The following is a 21,569-nucleotide window of genomic DNA, read 5'->3' as shown; positions in this document are numbered from 1 at the left end:
GACATTTTCGATGATGACGTAGTATGATGCATTCGATTCATTCTTCATCAAGACAGCGAAAGTTGTACGGGTGGACATGAGATATGCACACAATGTTCCTCTTGTTAGTCGACTTTTCCCACCCATACCACCCACGGTCTTTCAGTTGTGTTGATACCCTCGCATTCAGATTTATCGCATTATTGCTCCACAATACTTAATACTTCTGGAAGCTGGAGGAATTGACATGCTGGGGATTGGTGTATGGTGATAGATATTTTGTCTTTTGACGAAATGTTATACAACACCCTCAATGACAGCTCAGGTCAAGCGCGAGTTACAAACGTGTTTGAAAGGACGATAAAGTATTAACACAACTACATAATGGAGCTTATATAATATCATCTTATGTAAAAAAAAATATGTACACATGCGTAAAACAATTGTTTTATCATAAATAATTATGCAAAATAAATAGGTATTCTCTCAGTACTTTAATAAAAGGAGGCAGGACTTTAACTCAATATCGTCCACAGTCTTCGACATTGCAAACAAGACCCATTGGTCAGTTTTATTCAACATTGACGTTGTAATCTTGCCGTGAAAAATGGTCTTCTGATATCCAATATTTAAGACAAAATGAAAATTTTAAAATTGGCACACGAATCGCGTACCAGAATGCGTTTGAGCGCCTTTTACTACCGGTGTAAATTGGAATAACCAGACGCCAAAGATTGCTATTTATTTGGACTCTTCGCGTATTAAAAACAGAAACGATTTAAATGTAATTCAGTTTATTTATATCCATGTTACATTACTATTTGCATTGCGACCCATTTGTGTCCATTTCGAGATGACAAAGAATAGTCTCGACTTAGACATTTGCTTCGTTATTTTCTAAATATTTCATTTTGGATTACCATCCATTGTTAATTGTTCTGTATGATCTCAGACACGTGTAGATACCAACATATAGATATTTCAGATATTGTGACAAGATTATCACACTTTACCTTGCCGTTAAACACAGTCATCTGATTAAAAGAGTCAATTCTCTATTCTTTGTCATCTCGAAATGGACACAAATGGGTCACAATGCATATAGGAATGTAATATGGATATAAATAAACTGATTTACATTTAATCCTTTCTGTTTTCACTGTAATTTCTAATCAGTTATGTTCGGCGAAATACGCGAAGAGTCCAAATTAATGGCATGCGTTGGCGTCTAGTTATTCCAATCTACACCGGTAGAATCCTTGTGTGGGATGTGTTTAGCCTCGTTTATGGAGTAGGTTCATTACAAATGGCGCTCAAAGGCATTCTGGTACTGCCCTCAAGAGCATTCTGGCACGCGATTCGTGTGCCAATTTTAAAATGTTCATTTTGTCTTAAAAATATTGGATATCAGAAGACCATTTTTCACGGTAAGATAACAACATCAATGTTGAATAAAACTGACCAATGGATCTTGTTTGCAATGTCGAAGACTGTGGATGATATTGAGGTAAAGTCCTGCCTCCTTTAATTAAAGTACTGAGAGAATACCTATTTTCTTTGCATAATTATTTATGATAAAACAATTGTTTTATGCATGTGTAAATCATTTTTTACATAAGTTGTTATTATATAAGCTCCATTATGTAGTTGTGTTAATACTTTATCGTCCTTTTAAACACGTTTGTAATTCACGCTTGACCTGAGCTGTCATTGACGGTGTTTTACATAACATTTTTGTCAAAAGACAAAATAACTATCACCAGACTTGGCAAACTAATGGCATGCCTACGCTTTATCACCAGACTTGGCAAACTAATGGCATGCCTACGCTTTCGGAATGTATTTGATTTCTCGATATATATGTATCAAAGTTTCGAACTCTATGGATGAAGTATTTGTTACATGTCTGATTGGTCTTCAGCAAAAGGATGCTTATGACAACATATAGGGATATTCTTAGGGACAGTCTTTTTTCTCGCGCCATTACAGATCGGCTCATATGATCACGTCTCTTATAGAATTACAGTAAAACTGCTAATATTTGATACCATCACATCTCCCCTCTAAATTTTCGGATAAACTTACAGAAACAAAACCTTATTTATACATTACAAAAAAGAATAAACATTCTAATTTCTGCCTATATTCATCTCCCCCTACCATTAAAAACTAACATTATGAAATACCAATTCCTAAGTATAAAATTAAGAGAAAACACATCTGTTAGTTTTTAAGACGGATGGTAACTTTAACACACGTTTTGACTTCCTTAAAAAATACTATCACCAGAGTGTGAATTATTCTCATTTACCATAGTTTTGTTAATTTCAGCATTTGGCAATTTATTTATGTGAAATCCGTTTCGTCGAAAGTTACCCGTTGAAGTTTCAATCGCGTAAAAACGATGAGAAACTTGTCGCGTAACAATACCTTTTTTATTTGTCTTTCAAAAATACTGAATCGCCTTCACACAATTTGGTAGATTTTTCACTGAATGTCTTATATCAAAACTTACTCTTTTTTTGTTCGCGTAATTTAAGTTAGAACAAGCTGAGTAGCGGTTAGCGACTAGTTCCTGGTCCAAAAATATATATCTCTTGAAGGACGCCCCCTCCCGACTCTCGATAACAAACAACAGGTAGAAAATGAAGGACAATTAACAAATGCACGATGAAAACACAACTGGTTCAATTCTTCGTTAGTTTATTTCTTTCAATTACATAATTTTGACCAGTAAGTCAAGATAGAGTGAACAATTAAACAAACTGGTCGTTTTTTTTTATTTGACGTCAAGTGAGTGGTTTATATTAATTGTGAGCTATGGACTGTATCATGTGACTGGGGGGACAGTGTTAGTTAATGATTTAATGACAACAAACGAATGGACACAATAGCTATATAAGGACATCGGACCCGGGAAATATATGATTACGATATGACCCTAGGTACCCGGCGGACGTAGTAGTAGTACTTTAATTCTTTAACATATGCTTCCACAAAGGTGATATTGTAGACAAACAAGCTGACATAACTCCATATCTAATTAAGGAAAGGAGGAAACTAGGCGTGTGGATTTATAATTTACTCAAACTAAAGAAGTATTTGGTATGTATATATATCTTAAGATGTAATTCTCTAGGCGACTATTGATATTATATTAGATGATAATTATATATATATTTTTTTTTTTAAAAAAAAGCCGTCTGCTAAATTAGCTATCAATAATTTCTTGATGAAGGACCTTATTCCAAACTGCATCGTCAAGCAAGAGGCAAGAACTGAATTACTTACAAGGATAAAAAAGTTAAAAAAAAGGATGACAGGGACTGTGATAGACTGTCGAATGTTGAGATAATGGTACTATAGACCAATTAAATAACAAATTTTCCGGAGAAAATAAGTTCAAAATGCAACAGGCTAAATGCGATATCAGCCAAACGTGAAGATTTACATAGCAAGAATCCAAATGAATATTGTTAACTTTTCCAATCCCTACTTAAAAACAAACATGTGACTGTTGATGAACGCACGACAGAATCATTTTAGAACACCTTTTGACGCCACACCCCAACACCAAAGAAAAAGAAGAAAGGATCATTCCCATTTTTTTGAGAATTTCAAAAAATTAAACAGGAACTTAAATGAACCAATCTCTGCAAACGGATTTCGAAAAAGACCGCGAAAAAAAAAAAAAAAAAAAAAATTAAATTGATGAGTTCTTAAAATCATCCAGATTCTTACCATGGGTTCTTACACCGGTTTATTGGCACTATCCACCCCAGTCCGTTTTGTTAATTCTGACAATATATAGAAGAACGTGGATAATCTCAGTGTAAGTTTATGTTCGATGGGGTTCACTAAAGTGAGTATATTCATGTGGTCAGCAAAATATCTAAAGTATCGTTGAAGGACATATTTTTTATTATATATTAAAGTCCTAAATAAAGGTTATATAATATAGATGAATACCACATAAGTCCGGTGGCTGAAGGGGGGGGGATCGCCACTCGAGCTGTGAATTTATGAGACCAAGTTTTTCTAGACCAGTTTTTTGCGTACATTCCGAATCTGGGTGGTAATCAGGGGTTTGAGGGGGCGTTTTCGAGATATGGGGGTCCGATGTCTACAATTGGGGGGAAAATGCGATTATGTTGATATAAATGGTGAGGATGTTATATATAAATAAAACATAGATTTCTAGGACTGCCCATCTCTAAATAACTGTATATGATGCCCCTGGACAGCTGTATTGATTTGTGGCAAGGTGGGGTGGGTGGTTGCGGGTGTGTGTAGGGGGAGGGGGTAAAATTGGCGGGAAATGAGTTCACGTCGATTTAGATGATGATTTTCTTAGAACTTGATGTTCCCGCCATTTTACCGCCACCCTTTCATAGAAGCACACCTGCAACCACCCACCCTTCTTTATTTGCTCATCGTAAATTTTAATTCTATTTCATTTTATTTCCATTTCAAATAGAAGTAAGATGACAAGACGAAAACTGTCTTCTTCATTGACATGAACAAGTTTAGAATTTTTACATTTCTACCTAGTAACCATCATTATGAATTTGTTTGGTGTCGCCACTATGTGCTCAATTTGGTGATTGAACACGCGGAAATACTAACGCCAACCTTGGATCCCCTTTATCCTTTACTCCTCTTAAAAGGGTTAGGGTTAGTATTCCTCAAAATAACCATTTATATAAAGCGGTCATTGCGGATTCCAGAAATTCCCGAACCTCCCCAACTGGCCTACAATTAGCATCCCCCCAACTGGTTGGGACTATTACGTTGACATAAACCAGTGGTTCTCAACCACCTTCTTTTACTAACGGCACACCTTGGAACACATGAAAAAATAGCGGCACACCTGGCTAAATATATATTTGAAAAATATTTGAATTTTGCAAAATAAAAACATGGTACGTCAGACGGAATGTAACCGTAGACACATAGAATGACCCGAACTAAATAAAGAAAATCACAGCTATGAACTTATCAATAGACACCAGTGAATACTCAATTGGGACCTCGGAAACCTCACTGGATTCGAGCGACAGTTATCAACCATTTCCTGTCCAATATCTAAAGGGGTGGTATTAACCTTTATACCAGTAATTGGATAGTGAAATGCAATGGGCAATGCAGGATATTCTTACGTTTTCGGCGACTACAACATAACATTTTCATGGAACTTACTCGTATATTACAGAACGAAGACGCTGGATGAGTGAAGATTAGTTTGCAATGGAAGAAATAGCCATAATTGGAGTTGGGTGCAAACTACCTGGAGCAGATAATATTGACCAGTTTTGGCGGGTTTTGGAAAATGGTGAAAATCACGTCCTGGAAGTGCCAAGCGACCGATGGAATCTGGATGCATTTTATGACGCTGACCCGAATGCGCCCGGCAAGACATACGTTAGAAGAGCTGGTTTCATTAAGAAGTAAGGTTATTTATTTCGGAGTCTAAGTTGAAATCGAAAAACCGTTAAGAACAGGGTATACTTTTATAAAGCAACTAGCGGAAACGAGTAGTTGATCGGGAAAGGTAGGCCCTTGTAGGAAGTTGCTCATGTTTTACTTTCGAGGAAACAGTTTGTTCGCTTTTCGCGGTCTTGTGACTGATCAAACACACGCTGGACTGTAAAAATAAAATCGCGATCCCGTGTACACGTTGGTTTGCACATAAAAGAACTCTTGACAGTCTCCATTAGCCCTTTGGTGCAGCAAAGTAGGACGCTACAGCCCATCTACACGTTTCGTAAAAATCGGTCTTTTTGGCTTCTTGGCTGACCCTAAAATTGTCAACGAGTAGTTGATCTGTGCGCTTATATTAGCTGCTGTAAGGTCCTCGTCAGACCGGGGTGGAGTCTTTACAGTGCTACTGCCACCTTCGGGACCCCACTGCGTTCTCACAGCTTTCCAGGTCAGATCGCAGAACCTTAGCGAGTGTGGTGAACCTGCTCACGAACATGGATATCCAAACACGATATGAAACGGCAAGCCTATTTCTGATCATTTTATACTATTCTGCAGAGGTCGTGATGGATCTGGACAGGATCTGTACAGTATGTTGGGGCTGTGATTAGGTCGAGTAAATCTTATCAAGGTCTTGTTGGATCTGGGATGAATCGAGTTGGCCCTGCACGATCGTGACCGTCACGGTCGAGTCGAGTTAATACCTGCTTCCGATTCAGCAAGACCCAGCTTTACAACGCGAATCAAAATATTTGAGTCGCTTTAGGTCGTGCTTTGGTGTGATGTGGACTTTAGAGGTCGAGTTTATGCCTTTTCAACAAGACCTACTCCCGATTTACCAAAACCTGGCGGCATCTTCTCCAGTTTTGCAATGCGACTCAAAATATTTGAGTCGCGTTAGATCGTGTTTTGGTGTGATGGGGCTTAGTAGCGCTCACATGGCTTGTGTCGAATATGAACGTATTCACACAGTTGTAAGGCCTATTTACGCTTAGTATACGAAGACAGGAAGACCCTTGGTATAGAAGACAAACAGTTACGCAACAGATGCGGACTGACCAAGATCATTTGCATAAACAATCCATTCAAACCGTCTACCGAGTCAAATCACAACCTTGCATGTCTTCATTTGTTACAACATTTTTCGACCAAATAATCCAATTTCTTTTAGTCATGAAGCATGGGATAATACAGTCTATGGTGTTAATGATTTTGAAGCAAGACAAATGGATCCTCAACAGAGATTTGTATTAGACTGTTGTTTTAAAGCCATGGAAAATGCTGGAGTAACAAGAAAGACAATGAATGGCTCTAATACTGGGGTCTATATAGGTTAGTCAAACGTATATTTTAAAATTTAAATTCTATTTTATCACCGTTGATGACTAAGCGTCTGCTGGTTTTAGACCTAGCTGGTCCCCAAAGTTCATATGACCATATCGTCAATTGTGGACCAGGTTTGACAAACATAACAAAAACGAACAAGAGCATCGCTACTGCTGCAATATTCGTCTACAATCCTGCTTTGATTGATATGGTACTTTTTAAAATCAAGAGAATGAAATATGAAATGGCTGCAATAACTGTAATATGACAAGAGGTAAAGAAGGCTAGGCATTGGGTTTGTTTTGCCAAATATACAGACTAAATATTGACAAAAAAGTGGGTGTGACACCGCCGCAGGTGATTGGGACATGCACCAAAATAAATTGTTGTTATCCTTATGGTACAAGGAATAAATATGCCAAGTTCCAAGATGATCCATTCAGAATTCCAGCCTGTAGACAAAAACACAAAAATTGGGCGTGGCTCTGTCCCTGAGGGATATAAATAGGTAAAACTCTATGATGGATCATGCCGAATTGGATCCAAATATGTTAATAACTGCAGCCTGTAGATTATTTACAGACAAAATATTAACAAAATGTGGGTGTGGTACGGCCCAAGGGGGGGGGGGCGGTTCATGCACCAAAATCAATAGCTGCCGTCCTTGGGGTATAAGGAATAGGCATACCAAGTCCCAAGATAATCCATTCAGAATTGAGATCTCCAGGCGCTAAATACAAAAACTGGGCGTGGCTCTGCCCCTAGAGGTCAGGACATGCACCAAAATCAATAGTTTCCGTCCTCAGGCTATAAGGAATACACATGCCAAGTTCCAAGATGGTTCATTCAGAATTGCGGCATGTATACGATAAACACAAACATTGAAAGTTGTCTGGACCTGGGGATTTGGACATGCACCAAAATCAATAGTTGTCGTCCTTAGGCTATATTGAATACATGTGCCAATTTCCAAGACGATTCATTAAGAATGTGACCTGTTGGAAACACACAGACACACAAAGAAAAACATGGGTGTAGCTCTGCCCCTGGGGGTCGGACATTCACCAAAAACAATATGGATCATCCTTAGCGTATAAGGAATGGGTATGCAAAGTTTCAAAAGGATCCGTTAAGAATTACGGTCTGTAGGCGACAGACACATACACAAAACTTGGGGGTGACTCTGTCCCAGGGCGTCGAGCATGCACCAAAAATAAGAGGTCATCCTTAGGGGGATAAGGAATAAGCATGAAAGTTTTCAAGACTATCCATTAAAATTTGCGGCCTGTGGACCACAGACAGAAACACAAAGAGAAAATGGATGTGGCTCTGTCCCTGGGGGTTAGTCATCCACAAAAATAGGTGTGATCCTCAGGGTATAAGAAATAAGTATGCAAAAGTTTCAATATGATCCGTTAAGAAATGGGGCCTGTAGATGACAAACAAATAAATAAAAAAATCTGGCTGTGACTCTTCGCCTGGAGGTCGGGCATGCATCAAAACAATAGGAAACATCCTTATGGTATACCGAATAAGACTATTTTAGTATGCAAAGTTTCACTACTTTAAAAAGTAAGCCCTTTTTTTATTTCTTTCAGGTGTAATGAATACTGATTATAAAAGTCTCCAGTCATCAAGCAGTGAAAATATGAATAATTATACTTTAACTGGAACCTCTACCAGTATTGTAGCTGCACGTATATCGTTCACCTTCAATCTTCTGGGGCCTGCTATGGCTCTAGATACAGCCTGTTCATCATCTTTATTAGCTATTCACCTTGCTGCTCAAGCTCTAAGAGAAGGTACAGTTTCTTTTGGATATAAAAAGTAATTATTACATCACTCACGATTAACATATTATTTCGCCATCTTAAAAATATGATATATGACAACTGTTACCAGGAACAAATTGCCTCCCCTTATGTCACGGTTGCCAGGTATTATTTTACCACGGCACAGAGTTTTAAAGACCATGACGGCATTGCCTTTCCATACTATTCAATACATCACATGTTCACAAGTACATACAAAGTTGTTAATATGGATGTCATGAAAGTAACTAGCACCCTTTCCAATATATAGAACAGAAGATTGTGACATGGCCTTTGCAGGATGAGTTTAAGCAGTGTGTTAAACGTGTTTTATCATAGGAACTGATACACTGATTCGAAGCAAAACGACATATAAGCCAAGATAAATTGTGTTTGTGGATATTTAAATATTGATTTAAGTGTATCAAACATTTATACAAACAGGTGATTGTGAAATGGCATTAGCAGGAGGGGTCAACATGTTAATGTCGCCTGATATATTTGTTCAACTCAGTAAAGCCAGGATGGTCTCCCCTACCGGATATTGTCACGCATTTTCCTCTAAAGCGGATGGTTATGCAAGAGGTGAAGGTGCAGGGATTCTTCTTTTGAAAAGACTGACAGACGTGAGTATATGTGCCTGGTGCAATAATTTTCCACATTTAGTAAACAAAATTAAATCAATATTTCTACATTTAAATGTTTCAAAATATTGACGCCACGTTGCGATTCCGATGTTAGCTAAACGATGTTTTATCCCCCTTGTAAAATTATTGTTTATCTTTTATATTATGAAAATCAGGCCGTACGTGATAATGATCCAATATGGGCGACCATTATGACAGGATCGAACCAAGATGGCCACACCGTGAGACCCATGACAGCACCTTCTGGTAGTCAACAATTTGAATTATTGAAAAAAGTTTATAGCAGATATAATATTGATCCTGATCGATTGGAATACATAGAAGCTCACGGTATGTAGCATAAATACTATCTTTAATTCGGATATCAACTGAATTGTGTGTTGTTTACAAAAAAAAAAGAAAAATAGTTTAACAATGCATACCATTGAATTAACATCCCTCTTTCATTCGGATATCGCGGGGGGGGGGGGGGGGGTCACGGTGGCTAAGTGTGTAAGGCGCTGACTCGCTAGCCTGGTCAGGTGTTCGATCTCTGCGTTGGCCGAGAAAGTGATGCAGGACGGCGGGCCTGACAAGGACAGCTGTCTGGTCATTCGGATGGGACGAAAAACCGAGGTCTCGTGTACACATTGCCGTGCGCGTAAAAGATCCCTTGACAGTTGGAATTCGATATAAGAGTAGGCCGTAGTGCCGCTGTCCGGGCAAAGTATTTCCCTCATAGCACACTGTATGGCGTATGCCCGTCTTCATTAGCCCAGTTCGGGGCAGAATAGTAGGATGTTAAACCCCATTTCATTTCATTTAATTCGGATATCTACTGAATTATGTGTTGTTTACAACATAAAAAAACAAACAAAAAACAATAAAAACAAAACAAAATAGTTTAACTATGCATACCATTGGATTAACATATGACTCTAAAATAAACAGCAGGTTAACCAAAAATTCCACGATGATATGAACCGTAAATTAATTAACAATGAATATTTAGATAACATTTACCACAGGTTAACTAGAAATACCACGATGGTTTAAATCGGAATTGACTGACAATGGATATTTAGATAACATACAATAGGTTAACTAGAAATACCACGATGATATATATCGTAACGTGTTTCTATGGCATTTCGTAGTTGCACTTGAAATACACAGGTTACAATTCTATGGAAAAATTGTTAATGATTATTACTAATAAATGTTTCAATTATGCTTCGCGAGTCAAAAAAGAGTAAGATATAAAATATAAAATATGATGGAACATATGACATCAAAACTTAGATCATGATGACTAATCAGAGATATGCCACTAATCATTAAGGAGGCTTAATTAATGTAATACCATACTATCACAACAATATAAATAGCAGATTAAAAATTAATGTTAAAAAATACAACAGGTTAATTAGGACTACCACGGTAACATCAATAGTAGCCTGACAGAGAAAAAAATAGCTAAAATATACGACAGGTCCATTACAAACACCAGGATAACATGAATATGCATTAGCCTTCTCTGGTCATCTATATTACACTGGCTAAAATATACAACTTGATTAGGAATACCATTATAATATGGAACACGGCATGTTTAATCGATCGTGGTGTAAATAAACATAGGCCGGACGTCATCATGTGATATTACTGCAATCGAAATATTGAAAAGTGTTATTGATATACCATAGGTTAAAGGAAAACAGTAGTATTCCATAATATAATTATATGAAATGTATATATATTTTGATTTAGTCTACGTATCGCATTTTTAATAGGAACTGGTACACAGGCTGGCGATCCCGTAGAGGCTAACTGTTTAGGAGGATTTCTCGCAGATCATACCAAAAATGCTCCACGTTATATTGGATCTGTTAAAACTAACATTGGACATCTGGAGTCAGCTGCAGGAGTAGCAGGTGTAATTAAAGTTCTTCTGATGCAGAAACACTCACTTATTGTCCCAACTCTTCATTTCGATACACCAAATGAAAAGATTGACTTTGATAAGCTAAAGCTTATAGTAGCAACACGTACTGACAAATGGCCGAAATACAGTTATGATGGAACAAAATTATCATGCGTTAATTCATTTAGTTTCGGTGGAACAAATTGCCATGCTATCATAAAATCTTATAATACAGCCAAAGCAGTTAAAGCCATCGATCCTGACAAACTACGACTTATCTGCTTCTCTGGAGTAGACGAAACATCAGTTACGGGTAGTATTCAACATTTTTGCGAGAAAGCTAAAACACAAGCTTATTCTATAGATGATGTGGCCTTCACCTCAACTGTAAGAAGGGATCACTACCCAGTAAGAGTTGCTAAAGTGGTCAAATCAATGGACGACGCCGTATCTCAATTACAAAGCATGACAACAATTGATAAGGTTCCAATTAGAGCCTTACAGAAACAAAAGCACATCATTTTTGTATTTTGTGGAATGGGAAGTACATGGAAGGGCATGTGCAAGGAGCTCATGGAAACTAACCACGTTTTTTACAAGAGAATACTGGAAATAGATGCTTTATTGTTACCACTGACAGGTTGGTCGATTTGCCAAAGATTTGAAGATAGTTTTGACCCAACAGATCCATATTTCGGCCCAATTGCATCATTTACGTGTCAGGTTGCCCTTGATGCTGTGTGGAGATACTGGGGAATAAAACCAGATTGTGTTATTGGTCAGTCAGTTGGCGAAGTAGCTGCATCACATTCAGCAGGAGCACTGTCTTTAAAGGATGCGGTGAAAGTTATTTATCATCGAACATATCGACAAGCTAATGCCACAGGAGATTCTATGCTGGTTGTTGGTAATTATGATGTCAGCGAGGTTCAGAGAATAGTAGATGATTACCCAGGAAAATTAGTTATTGCTGTTCACAACAGTCCTAAATCATGCACACTAAGTGGGGACACTGACGTTATTAAAACGGTGAAATCGAGAATCCAATCAGTAAAAGAAGATTTAGAAATCCCGTTGTTTCTACACGATTTGACAGTGACGAGTGCTTTCCACAGTCATCATATGACAGAGTGTTCCAACCAGATAAAGGATGATCTATCAGGATTACAAGGTACAAAACCAGATGTAAAACTATATTCAACAGTATCAGCCAAAGAAGCTACAGAAACAGATTTTATAACAGCAGAATATTGGGCAAAAAATGTCAGAGAACCAGTGTTATTCCGACAGGCACTCCAGGATGCTGTAACTCAAGATTGTTTCAATATTTTTCTTGAAATTGGGTCAAAACCTGTACTCATTGCCCATTCTAAAGAAAATTTTGATCTAAACCAAGCATGCGTGTTAATATCTATGAAAAAAGATATGGAAACAAATTGTATGATGCAAAATTTGGCTCAGCTTTATGCACATGGAATTGATCCAAATTGGGATAATGTTGCTGAAAGAGGACATGTGACAGACGTGCCACAATATCATTTTAATTTAAAGTCAAACTTAAGTATTCCAGAAACTTCAAAGCTTGCCTTAATGGGCGGGAACCTGCAAATGTGTGGTCATCCATTTCTAAGACCAATTGCTGGTGGAAATAAAAACTACAAAGTCCTGATCAACCCTAACAGAATTGGATCAGTATATGAACATTTTGTTTTGGACAATATTTTCATACCTGGTGCCTTTTATGGAGAAGTTGGTTTAGCTATTGCTGAGCACATAACATCTGGAAGGGTTTCTGAAACAGCCGTGTCAATTAACTTTAAACAACCCCTTGTGCTACATCCAGGAAAAAGTGTTGAACTGGATGTTTTAACAAGTGTTGAAGATGATTATAGAAGCCAGAAGGAGAAAACTAACTACACTGTTTTACAAGATAATCAAATTTTAGCGGTGGGTTCAATCAGTTGGGCAGATAACCAGGAAAATACAGTTGTAGATATAGATGAGATAAGAGATCGATGTCATTCAGAGTTTTCTCAAGAAGATATTTACGGACAATTAAAGAAACTAGGGTTTTCTTACGGGACTCCACTCCGTGTGCTTGCTGATGCCGTTTCGAACGATTATGAATGTTTAGTCTATTTTAGCCTTCCAGAGGAAATCAGACAAGAGAGAATTGGCACTTTTATACATCCAGCTATTCTTGACGGGATGCTTCAAACGCCTGGGATATTGGGTATAGATGCTACAAGAAAGGGGGATAGCAATAGAGCAGGAACAGAAATTCTACCAGTTCAGATTGGGAGACTGACCTTAAAAGGATCACCAAAGGACAATATGGTTGCGTATGGAAAGATTATAAAAAAGACGGAATCAACTACCCATTATGATATCATATTGTTGACAGAAGATGGTGACGTAATTGCGGAAGCTCGAAACTTCATCACCCAAAATCTAGGGATCGCCTCAGCAGATAAAAGGATGCTTTACAGTATACATTGGAAACGATTCAATACCCTCGCAACAGAAGATGCACAAAATGAAGATTTATCAGAATTGTTAATTCTAGACAATTCTCAAAAGTTGAATCTATCTGGTTTAAATGTACTTAAACTTAACACGACAGAATCTATCACTAATCAGATTTCGAAGCTTGGTCAACTGAGTAATAAAAAAGCTCTCTTGTATATCTCCCATCAACGTAGCTCTTATGCAGAAGAGACGTCAGCTGTATTCCAAAGTATTCTAGATGAGTGCATGCAGATTCGAGAACTTGTTCTCTTCATGTTGGCAAAGCGGATCGATATTCCTCTTTGTGTCATCACTCTAGATACTTGGATACTGAGCTATAACTGCAATGCTACAGTTGGAAATCCTTCTGCGGCGGCTCTTTGGGGAATGCTGAGAACAGTTGATAGAGAACTAACTGAATTTCGCCTTAATCTGGTTGACGTTAGTGGAAAAGAAGAAGACATCACCATTGACTTATTATATAATACAATCAATTCCATATGTCAAAATGGAGAGGAGTTTCAAGGCGGCGAGTTTCTTATTACAGACAATGTTGTTTACAGTCTTGAAATCCTGCATATTGCAGATAAAATGGAGCATAAATATAGAGAAGTCGAGATGGACGAGAAATGTGAAGTTCAGCTATTTTCAGAAACAAAAAATGACTACATAAATCCATTTTTGATTTACGCTGATCCACCAAAACTTACTACCAGTTCCGAAATATCACTAAAAGTTGATACTTTAGCTATTCAAAATACGTTACTTTATAGCACATGCAAAGACAATATGACTCATCTTAATCCTGCTTTAACATCTAGTGGATTTCCAGTTTTGTGCTTAGAAGCTATCGGTTACTTGAATTCAGCGAATTGTACTCTAAAGCACATTTCGTGTTACCCAACGCAAGCTGGAACAAAGATAGTCGTCCCAAAAGATTGTATAATATCTGCTGAGTTCCTTCCAATTTATCACCCAGGATTGATGATGAAGATTGTTCTTATGTGGTCACTTTCCGAAAAGTTGTCTGCCAGTAGTGTAACTATTCTTTACAACAACCGAACCAAGCCCCTAATGCGGTTAATGTGTCTTATGTTAACGAGTCATCACAACAAAACTGTACAGGCCGTATCGATGGAAAATATAGAAACAATACAAAATGGAACTATTTTAAGCTTGGTTAACTTAAGTCGACAAATGATACACGATATTACTACTAATTGGTCAAACGCCCAATCTCTCATAACACTGACTTCACTTATAGATAATCTAGGTATAGCTGCTCTTCATGATAAACATGCACATGCGATCACACAGATATTAAGAACCGAGGAAATATTTAGCCCCGCAATGCTTCTACAGAAAGTTCCACATATCAGCGAGTGGATAAAATCACAAAGGACCGAACTTTCAGTCATTTGCAAATCTTTCAAATCGGGTGTTCTTGGAAGACGTCGTTCTAGCATTGCTATTCCACGTTCCATAGACATCATGCGTCTTTTATCTGTAACAGAAATACCCTTCAGTCGATCTTTAATGCTACCACCAGCAAGAGCAGTTAGCGGAAACATGTTCAGAAAAGATGCGGTCTATATCGTAGTTGGTGGTCTTACTGGTTTAGGATGGGAATGTGTACAATTTCTTGTGGCTAATGGTGCTGGTCATGTAGTTTGTTTCAATCGCCGTAAACCTTCCCGAGAAAATCTTGAGAATATTAATGATTTGGAAAGTTCTTCTTCTTGTCGCGTAGTTTCAGAACAGGTGGATGTGACTCGGTATGATTCTGTTGAAAATGGGTTTAAAAGCGTGGACAGTAGATTTCCTGGCGCCGAAATAAAGGGTATTATTTTTGGAGCTGCTGTTCTTAGCGATGCATTTATTGAGAGTATGGACAATGTTAAATTTGCGACTGCCTTGTCTCCTAAAGTTAGAGGTGCCTGGAATTTGCATTTAATAACAAGAGACCTAAACCTAGACTACTTTGTGATGCATTCCTCCATTTCTGGCTTGCTTGGTAATCAAGGACAATCGAACTATGGGGCTGGGAACGCGTTCGAAGATGGTCTAGCGCACTTTAGACGCTCTATGGGACTTCCAGGTCAGAGTTTCAATTGGGGCCCTCTCCATATAGGTATGTTAGAGGAGTCCGAATCGACTGAGAAAGTCATTGCTATGTTAAGGAAAGAAGGATATGAGCTGCTCGAAGTTGACGACATTCATGAATGTCTGCTGAGTTGCCTATTGGACAATTATCCACAAGTGATGTTAGCAAAATTGGAATTGGACAACTTTAGTAAGAATTCTAGAAATTCCAACCTTCAATTTAAATTTCGTTCTGTTCTACCTACAAACACTGTAAAACACGACAATCTGGATAATGCGGACGACTCATTAATGAAACTAGATATTACGATGATAAAAGGTCTGGAGAAAGATACTCGAATAAAAATTCTCCAGCATTATATGTCAGTCATTGCCTCTAAAGTGTTTGCTGTTGATGAATCAATGGTGACACCAGACAGTTCAGTCGTAGATCTTGGTATAGATTCCATGCTGGCCATGACTATCATTGATCAAGTCAATAAAGACACAAAATACAGAATACCGATGGTAGTCCTGTTGAGTGAAGGGGCTACTATTAGCAAAATAGCAAAAGCTATAGAAGCCAGTTTCTGGGAAGATGTTGCAGAGGATGGAGAAGAAACTCCCGAAGAGAAATTAAAATCAGACGTTTCGTATGGCGATAAAAGTGGTCACGCTGTCGATGAAGTAAAAATCACCAAAACAGTTGAACTAGAATCCATATCGAAAGCGTCATCCATAAAACATGCTTCCAATGTGCACGCTTTAGCAAAAACGGAATCAAGCATGGATATACAATATGAACAATTTCAGCAACACCCAATCCAGAAAGCAAAGCGGATGGAAGATATTGCTGATATAGAATGTAGGGTATCTTTCATTGAAAATGATATTTACGAATTGTATGAAGTCATGGATAAGGCGCCATTACATTTTATTAAGGACATCATATTTAAAGGAGCGGGCGTCAATCTTGATGTAATTAAATTATGTGCTAGACAGATCGTCGACAGATATCCCATTGCTAGAACACTGTTCAAAAAGCCTGTAACCAATAGAGATAAACCTGGTTTGGAAAGACAACTTGTGAGTAAGGAATATCAGCTAGATTTCCGTACTTTGATGGATTCGTCCAACGATGAAGAATACCGACAGCTTTCGATGGAATCCTTCAACTTGGGGAAATACGGACCAGTGAGATTTATCTCCTCCTCTTCTTCTTCTTCGCAATCATCCTTCAGAGTCCGTCTTATCGGCCATGTGATTGGCTTTGACTCCTTCGCTTTGGGAAAATTCATTTCAGATTTTCAATCTCTTGTTGTTGCGAAAGCCTCTAACAGGAAAATTTCATTATCTGTTAATTATGATCATGTTGGTTTAAAAGAATTACATGATATTTTCCACTCAAATCAGAAACAAACTGAGTCGTTTTGGAGAGAGGAAGTACCTAAATCCATTTCCAATTTAAATCATAATGGCAAGTTTAATTCGTCTACAAATACGACCTCTAAGGTAACAAATCTAAAACTTGATGACCAACTGTCTTGGGCAATATTTAATCTTGAACACAGCCTTGATACGACATTACTGAAAGTATTTGTTTCCTTTTACCAACTCCTTTTACACATAAACACCGGAGAAGAGTTCGTACATGTTATCACAAAACACAACCTAAGACCTATGCTATTTCAATCCAGTCATGAAATCTGTAATTTAACAAATGACATTCCACTGTTTGCAAAGATATCCACTTCTTCTACAGTTTCGTATTTTATAAGAGAAAACAGTAAAACCATACAGAAATATTTTAACAATGCAATATACCCGTACTCCTTAATCGAGAAAATGGTTTCATCTGATGAATGTCGAAATAATTTAAAGAGACACTGTGTTGTACAAGAGGAGGCGACGAAAACTGTTCCTGCTAAAAGTCTTGGATTGTTATACGATACTTTATTAATAATCAACTGTAATTCAACAACTAAATCAATTGATGTTCAGCTACAATATAGAAGTTCTTTATATACCAGCAGTGAAGCTAAAATACTCTTAGATCAACTCCACCAAATTCTACTGTTAGTAACCTCGAACTACAACATAATCATAAGCAATATTGGAAAGAGTGCGTGGGGATTTTTCAATAAAGATGCTAATGATAAGAATACCAATAAAAATACACCAATAAACATGGGTGAGTATTACATTTAATACAATAACTAAAACTAAAGATATAATCAATTGAGTAAGCCGTACTTTTTCGATATTGTATGGTCCGTCACTTGCTTCGTAACCCTCTTGCCTTTTTGTACATCACAATATATCCTTCAAATAACAATATCAGTTTGAGTGTTGTTGTCTTTCCAGGAGGAAAGGGTAAACAAAGCACTGATGGACACATTGCTGGCACACCAGAGTTTTCAATACCAAAACCAAAGTTAAAGAACACTGTTTCAGTCCGTTTACCGGAAAATACATTATCTTACAGTGAATATTATTTCTACGAACGATATGTGAATGAAAATCTAGTTGGGCATCATCTCACCAGTGAATTACATATGAAGAAAAGAGCAGGTAAGTAAGAGGTCAGATTAGTACTCTCGGTATCTTCGGATGTAATGATGGTCGTATATTGTCGTCACCTGCGTTCGTCATTCTTGTGAACTTTCTTCGGGTCAAGTTTGAAGGTGGTTTGACAGGATCATTATTAAAAGCTCTGCGTTAACCCCCGTTGACGTTTAATCTTACGAAAGCTTTCGTGCTCAATATAGCCTAAGGTAGAGTTCTTTATATACTTGGATTTGATGATCTGGTTGTAGGCTCTGGGGAGGTAAACGCCTTGGTCACGATTAAGGGTCGGGGTATGTCGGCGTATCTGGATGGCTGTATGAATTTTCATCGTTCTTTTGTCATACTGGTGTATTCTGTACGTTTTTACTTTCTACCAATGAACTTTGTGGTGAGGGATGGTTAGGAGATTGGTGGCGACAGCCGAGTCACTGTTGGAGAGTGTAGGTTTGTGTTGGTCCTCGCGTTTGTTTAGACTTGTGTTTCCCCTACGTATGACTGTCCGCAGCTTTTAGGGTATCCTTGGTGCTTGACCCTTTGATGTAATATTCTCCTTACTTAATTAAATCAACCTGTCCACAATGACATGTATAATGTACTGGACGTCAAATTTGTAATAAACAACAACGTTAAGGTATAACCACGAACGTTACCGAATTTCATACTATCCGGATCGTAAATTTCGAATGGATTTAGCGGAGTCATATTTCCAGTCTTTGTCTGTGAATGCAATACGGAACAAACGTGGAGGTATTGTTAAGTAGGGCCTAAGGAAGAACCCTGTCGAAATCCAGGAAATTTCGAAACTATCTCCCCATTCTTGGTAAAAACTTTGGAACTCCGCGAAACTCTTCATTACGCACCTTTTGTATATTTTGAACGTGTTCAGCAGAGTTGTCTGTATGTTCACATTTTGGATTTCAAGGTTTGAAAAAGCGACACATGTAGCACTATCGGATCTTTAATATTTTCTTCCGTAGCCAAGTTACAACTACAGCTCAGGGGCCTGTTTCTCGAAATCTTAACTAAAGATAAAATCCAAATTTTAGTAGATACTTCAATTTTGATTGGCTAAGCACTAAAATCAATCTAATATTATCCAATCAGATTACTAAAATTTGGATTTTATCTTAGTTAAAATTTCGTGAAACAGGCCCCGGGTTCTTTTTTTAAATATTTTATTACAATAAACTGGAAAGGTTAATCACAAATCGCCCTCGTTCTCAAATAAGTATATGGCTAATATGACAGAGGGTGTGAGTTCTGCCCCATGCTACCCCCCACTCCCTGTTATAGGTGCCGACTGACGTAGGCTAATTAATAATTTTCCACTCACGTGTATTTCAAAGAATAAAATTTAACATGTAAATGACCGACATGTTTACTAAACTATACCCGTGTTAACGTATCCAAATAACTAGCTTGCTTTCTATATTTTTGGTTATGAACTTTAGAATCAATAATTTGTAAAGTTAATTTTCAAATGGGAGTGGGGGTGGGGGGCATGAGAAGTCACACCCTATCGCTAATCAGCGTTCCGCCCACCCACTTCTCCTTTCACAAGTTACCCCCCCCCCCCCGCACCCACCCTTGGCGAATACCTTGTGAACACGATAGAGGCTATAGGTTTGTTCTCTGAATCTTTAGTGGGAAACCTAGAGGTTATGAGGGGACGAACCCTTCCGCGATCTCTCCTTCCGCAGACCCTGCTTTGACAAAAAAAACTTGTGAATGGGATAAAAGCCATAGCTTTTCCATATTTGGTGTCAGGCATTTTGGTCATTAGAGGACGAAACCTATTCATATTCAGCGTTGCATGACCTTACCGTTTGGAGTTACCCCCTCACCCCACCCCCCTCCCCCTTTTACCGTAAACCCTATGAACACATTAGAGACTGCGGTTTTTAACAATATGTTTTTTAAATTGAAGCTTTGGGGTCACGAGAGAACAAAATATATCGATATTTAGCAATATTTACTCCCGCTTTACCGAAAACATTGTGACCATGATAGAGGTTACAGTCAATAATGGATTGGTGGAGGGGGGAGGGAACGGTTTATCGCATGTTTGATAGATCACAAGGTGTGTCAGTGAGCCAAATGGCGAGGTTTCGACACCCGGCGTCTACATAGCCAGGTGTAGGGTTGTCTGACCAGCCTTGTGGGCTTTCTCCGGGTCCCCCAGTTTCACCCTGCACGTTTCAAGTCAGTAGCTTGAAGCGTATATATGGTATTAGTGTCAGTGGCTTGTGGCACGAAGTAACAGTATATTGTCGCATACATAATATATTATGTCAACGCTTGAGCGACATAATATATTGTGTTGACGCGCCAAGCGTGTTAGCATATTAGACCTGTAGAGTCAGTGGAATGTACGCGTCATCAGAGCGGATCCAGGGGTTGGACCATGGGGACCGGTCCACCCCCTTAACAATAGAAAGTGTCCCTGTAAATAAAAGAGGGCATCCTTATCAGAAAAAGGGCACCTGTGATGTCAGAATTTCAAAAAAGGGCACTTTTCTTTCGGATTAGGGTTAGGGTTAGGGTTAGGACACAGAAAAGAGAGAAAAAACAGAAAAGAAAAAAACAATCGAAACTTACCGATTCCATGATGGAAAATACCGCCAAAATATGTCTCCAAAGCATTCATTGGTTATCAAAGCGCCAATTAAATCTATCGTTGCAAGTTCATGCCTAGTCACCTCCATCCTAGTTCCAAGCGTTGACATAATATATTATATCGCCCAAGCGTTGACATAATATATTATGTATGCGACAATATACTGTTACTTCGTGCCACAGGCCACTGACACTAATACCATATATACGCTTCAAGCTACTGACTTGAAACGTATCGCCTGCCAGTTTCCTCCAACTGCTAAAGACACATACGTGCAAGCGAATTATTGAATTAAAATTGAACCATTATGTTAGTCCCGAAATGACATAGTTTGTGTCGAGTGCAAGTTAAACCCTATTTATGTCTGTCCGTCTGCGCCCCCCACCCTCTCTCTCTCTCAAGAATGGATTTGTTTCAAATCTAGCGTGAAGCATTAGGGTAATGAGAATATGAATTCTATAAATATTCATCGTTCCGCGACCTTCCTTTCCGGTGTTAATCCCTTTTCCCAAAACCCTGTAATCACGATAGAGGTCAGATTTCTTGAAGGCGTGAGTCTTATCAAATTTGATCAACATCCAAGTTTTCCTTTCTGATACGCTGTTGAAAAGACATACATGTAGCTGCTGTGTGGGCGTATTTTCACA

The 21,569-nt window shown here is 38.2% G+C and overlaps 1 protein-coding gene across 1 annotated transcript; it reads left to right on the top strand.

Moving 5' to 3' along the window:
• The first annotated feature begins 8,434 nt into the window (after positions 1-8,434).
• LOC126830499 (phenolphthiocerol/phthiocerol polyketide synthase subunit B-like) lies at positions 8,435-9,582 on the top strand. The gene is made up of 3 exons (XM_050560887.1): positions 8,435-8,588; positions 9,042-9,223; positions 9,400-9,582. The coding sequence occupies exons 1-3, from the start codon at positions 8,435-8,437 to the stop codon at positions 9,580-9,582; spliced, it is 519 nt and encodes a 172-aa protein (XP_050416844.1).
• The last annotated feature ends 11,987 nt before the right edge of the window (positions 9,583-21,569 follow it).

The sequence above is a fragment of the Patella vulgata genome, chromosome 8 (genome assembly GCF_932274485.2).
Source record: "Patella vulgata chromosome 8, xgPatVulg1.2, whole genome shotgun sequence".
NCBI lineage: Eukaryota > Metazoa > Mollusca > Gastropoda > Patellidae > Patella > Patella vulgata.
Note: the sequence above shows the minus strand (reverse complement) of the source record. Positions and strands in the feature narration are given on the sequence as shown.

Coding starts and splice junctions, on each gene's coding strand:
- LOC126830499 (XM_050560887.1), top strand. CDS start 8,435: ATGAATAATTATACTTTAACTGGAACCTCTACCAGTATTGTAGCTGCA. Junction 8,589..9,041: donor TGCTCAAGCTCTAAGAGAAG/GTACAGTTTCTT, acceptor TTATACAAACAG/GTGATTGTGAAATGGCATTA. Junction 9,224..9,399: donor TTTTGAAAAGACTGACAGAC/GTGAGTATATGT, acceptor TATGAAAATCAG/GCCGTACGTGATAATGATCC.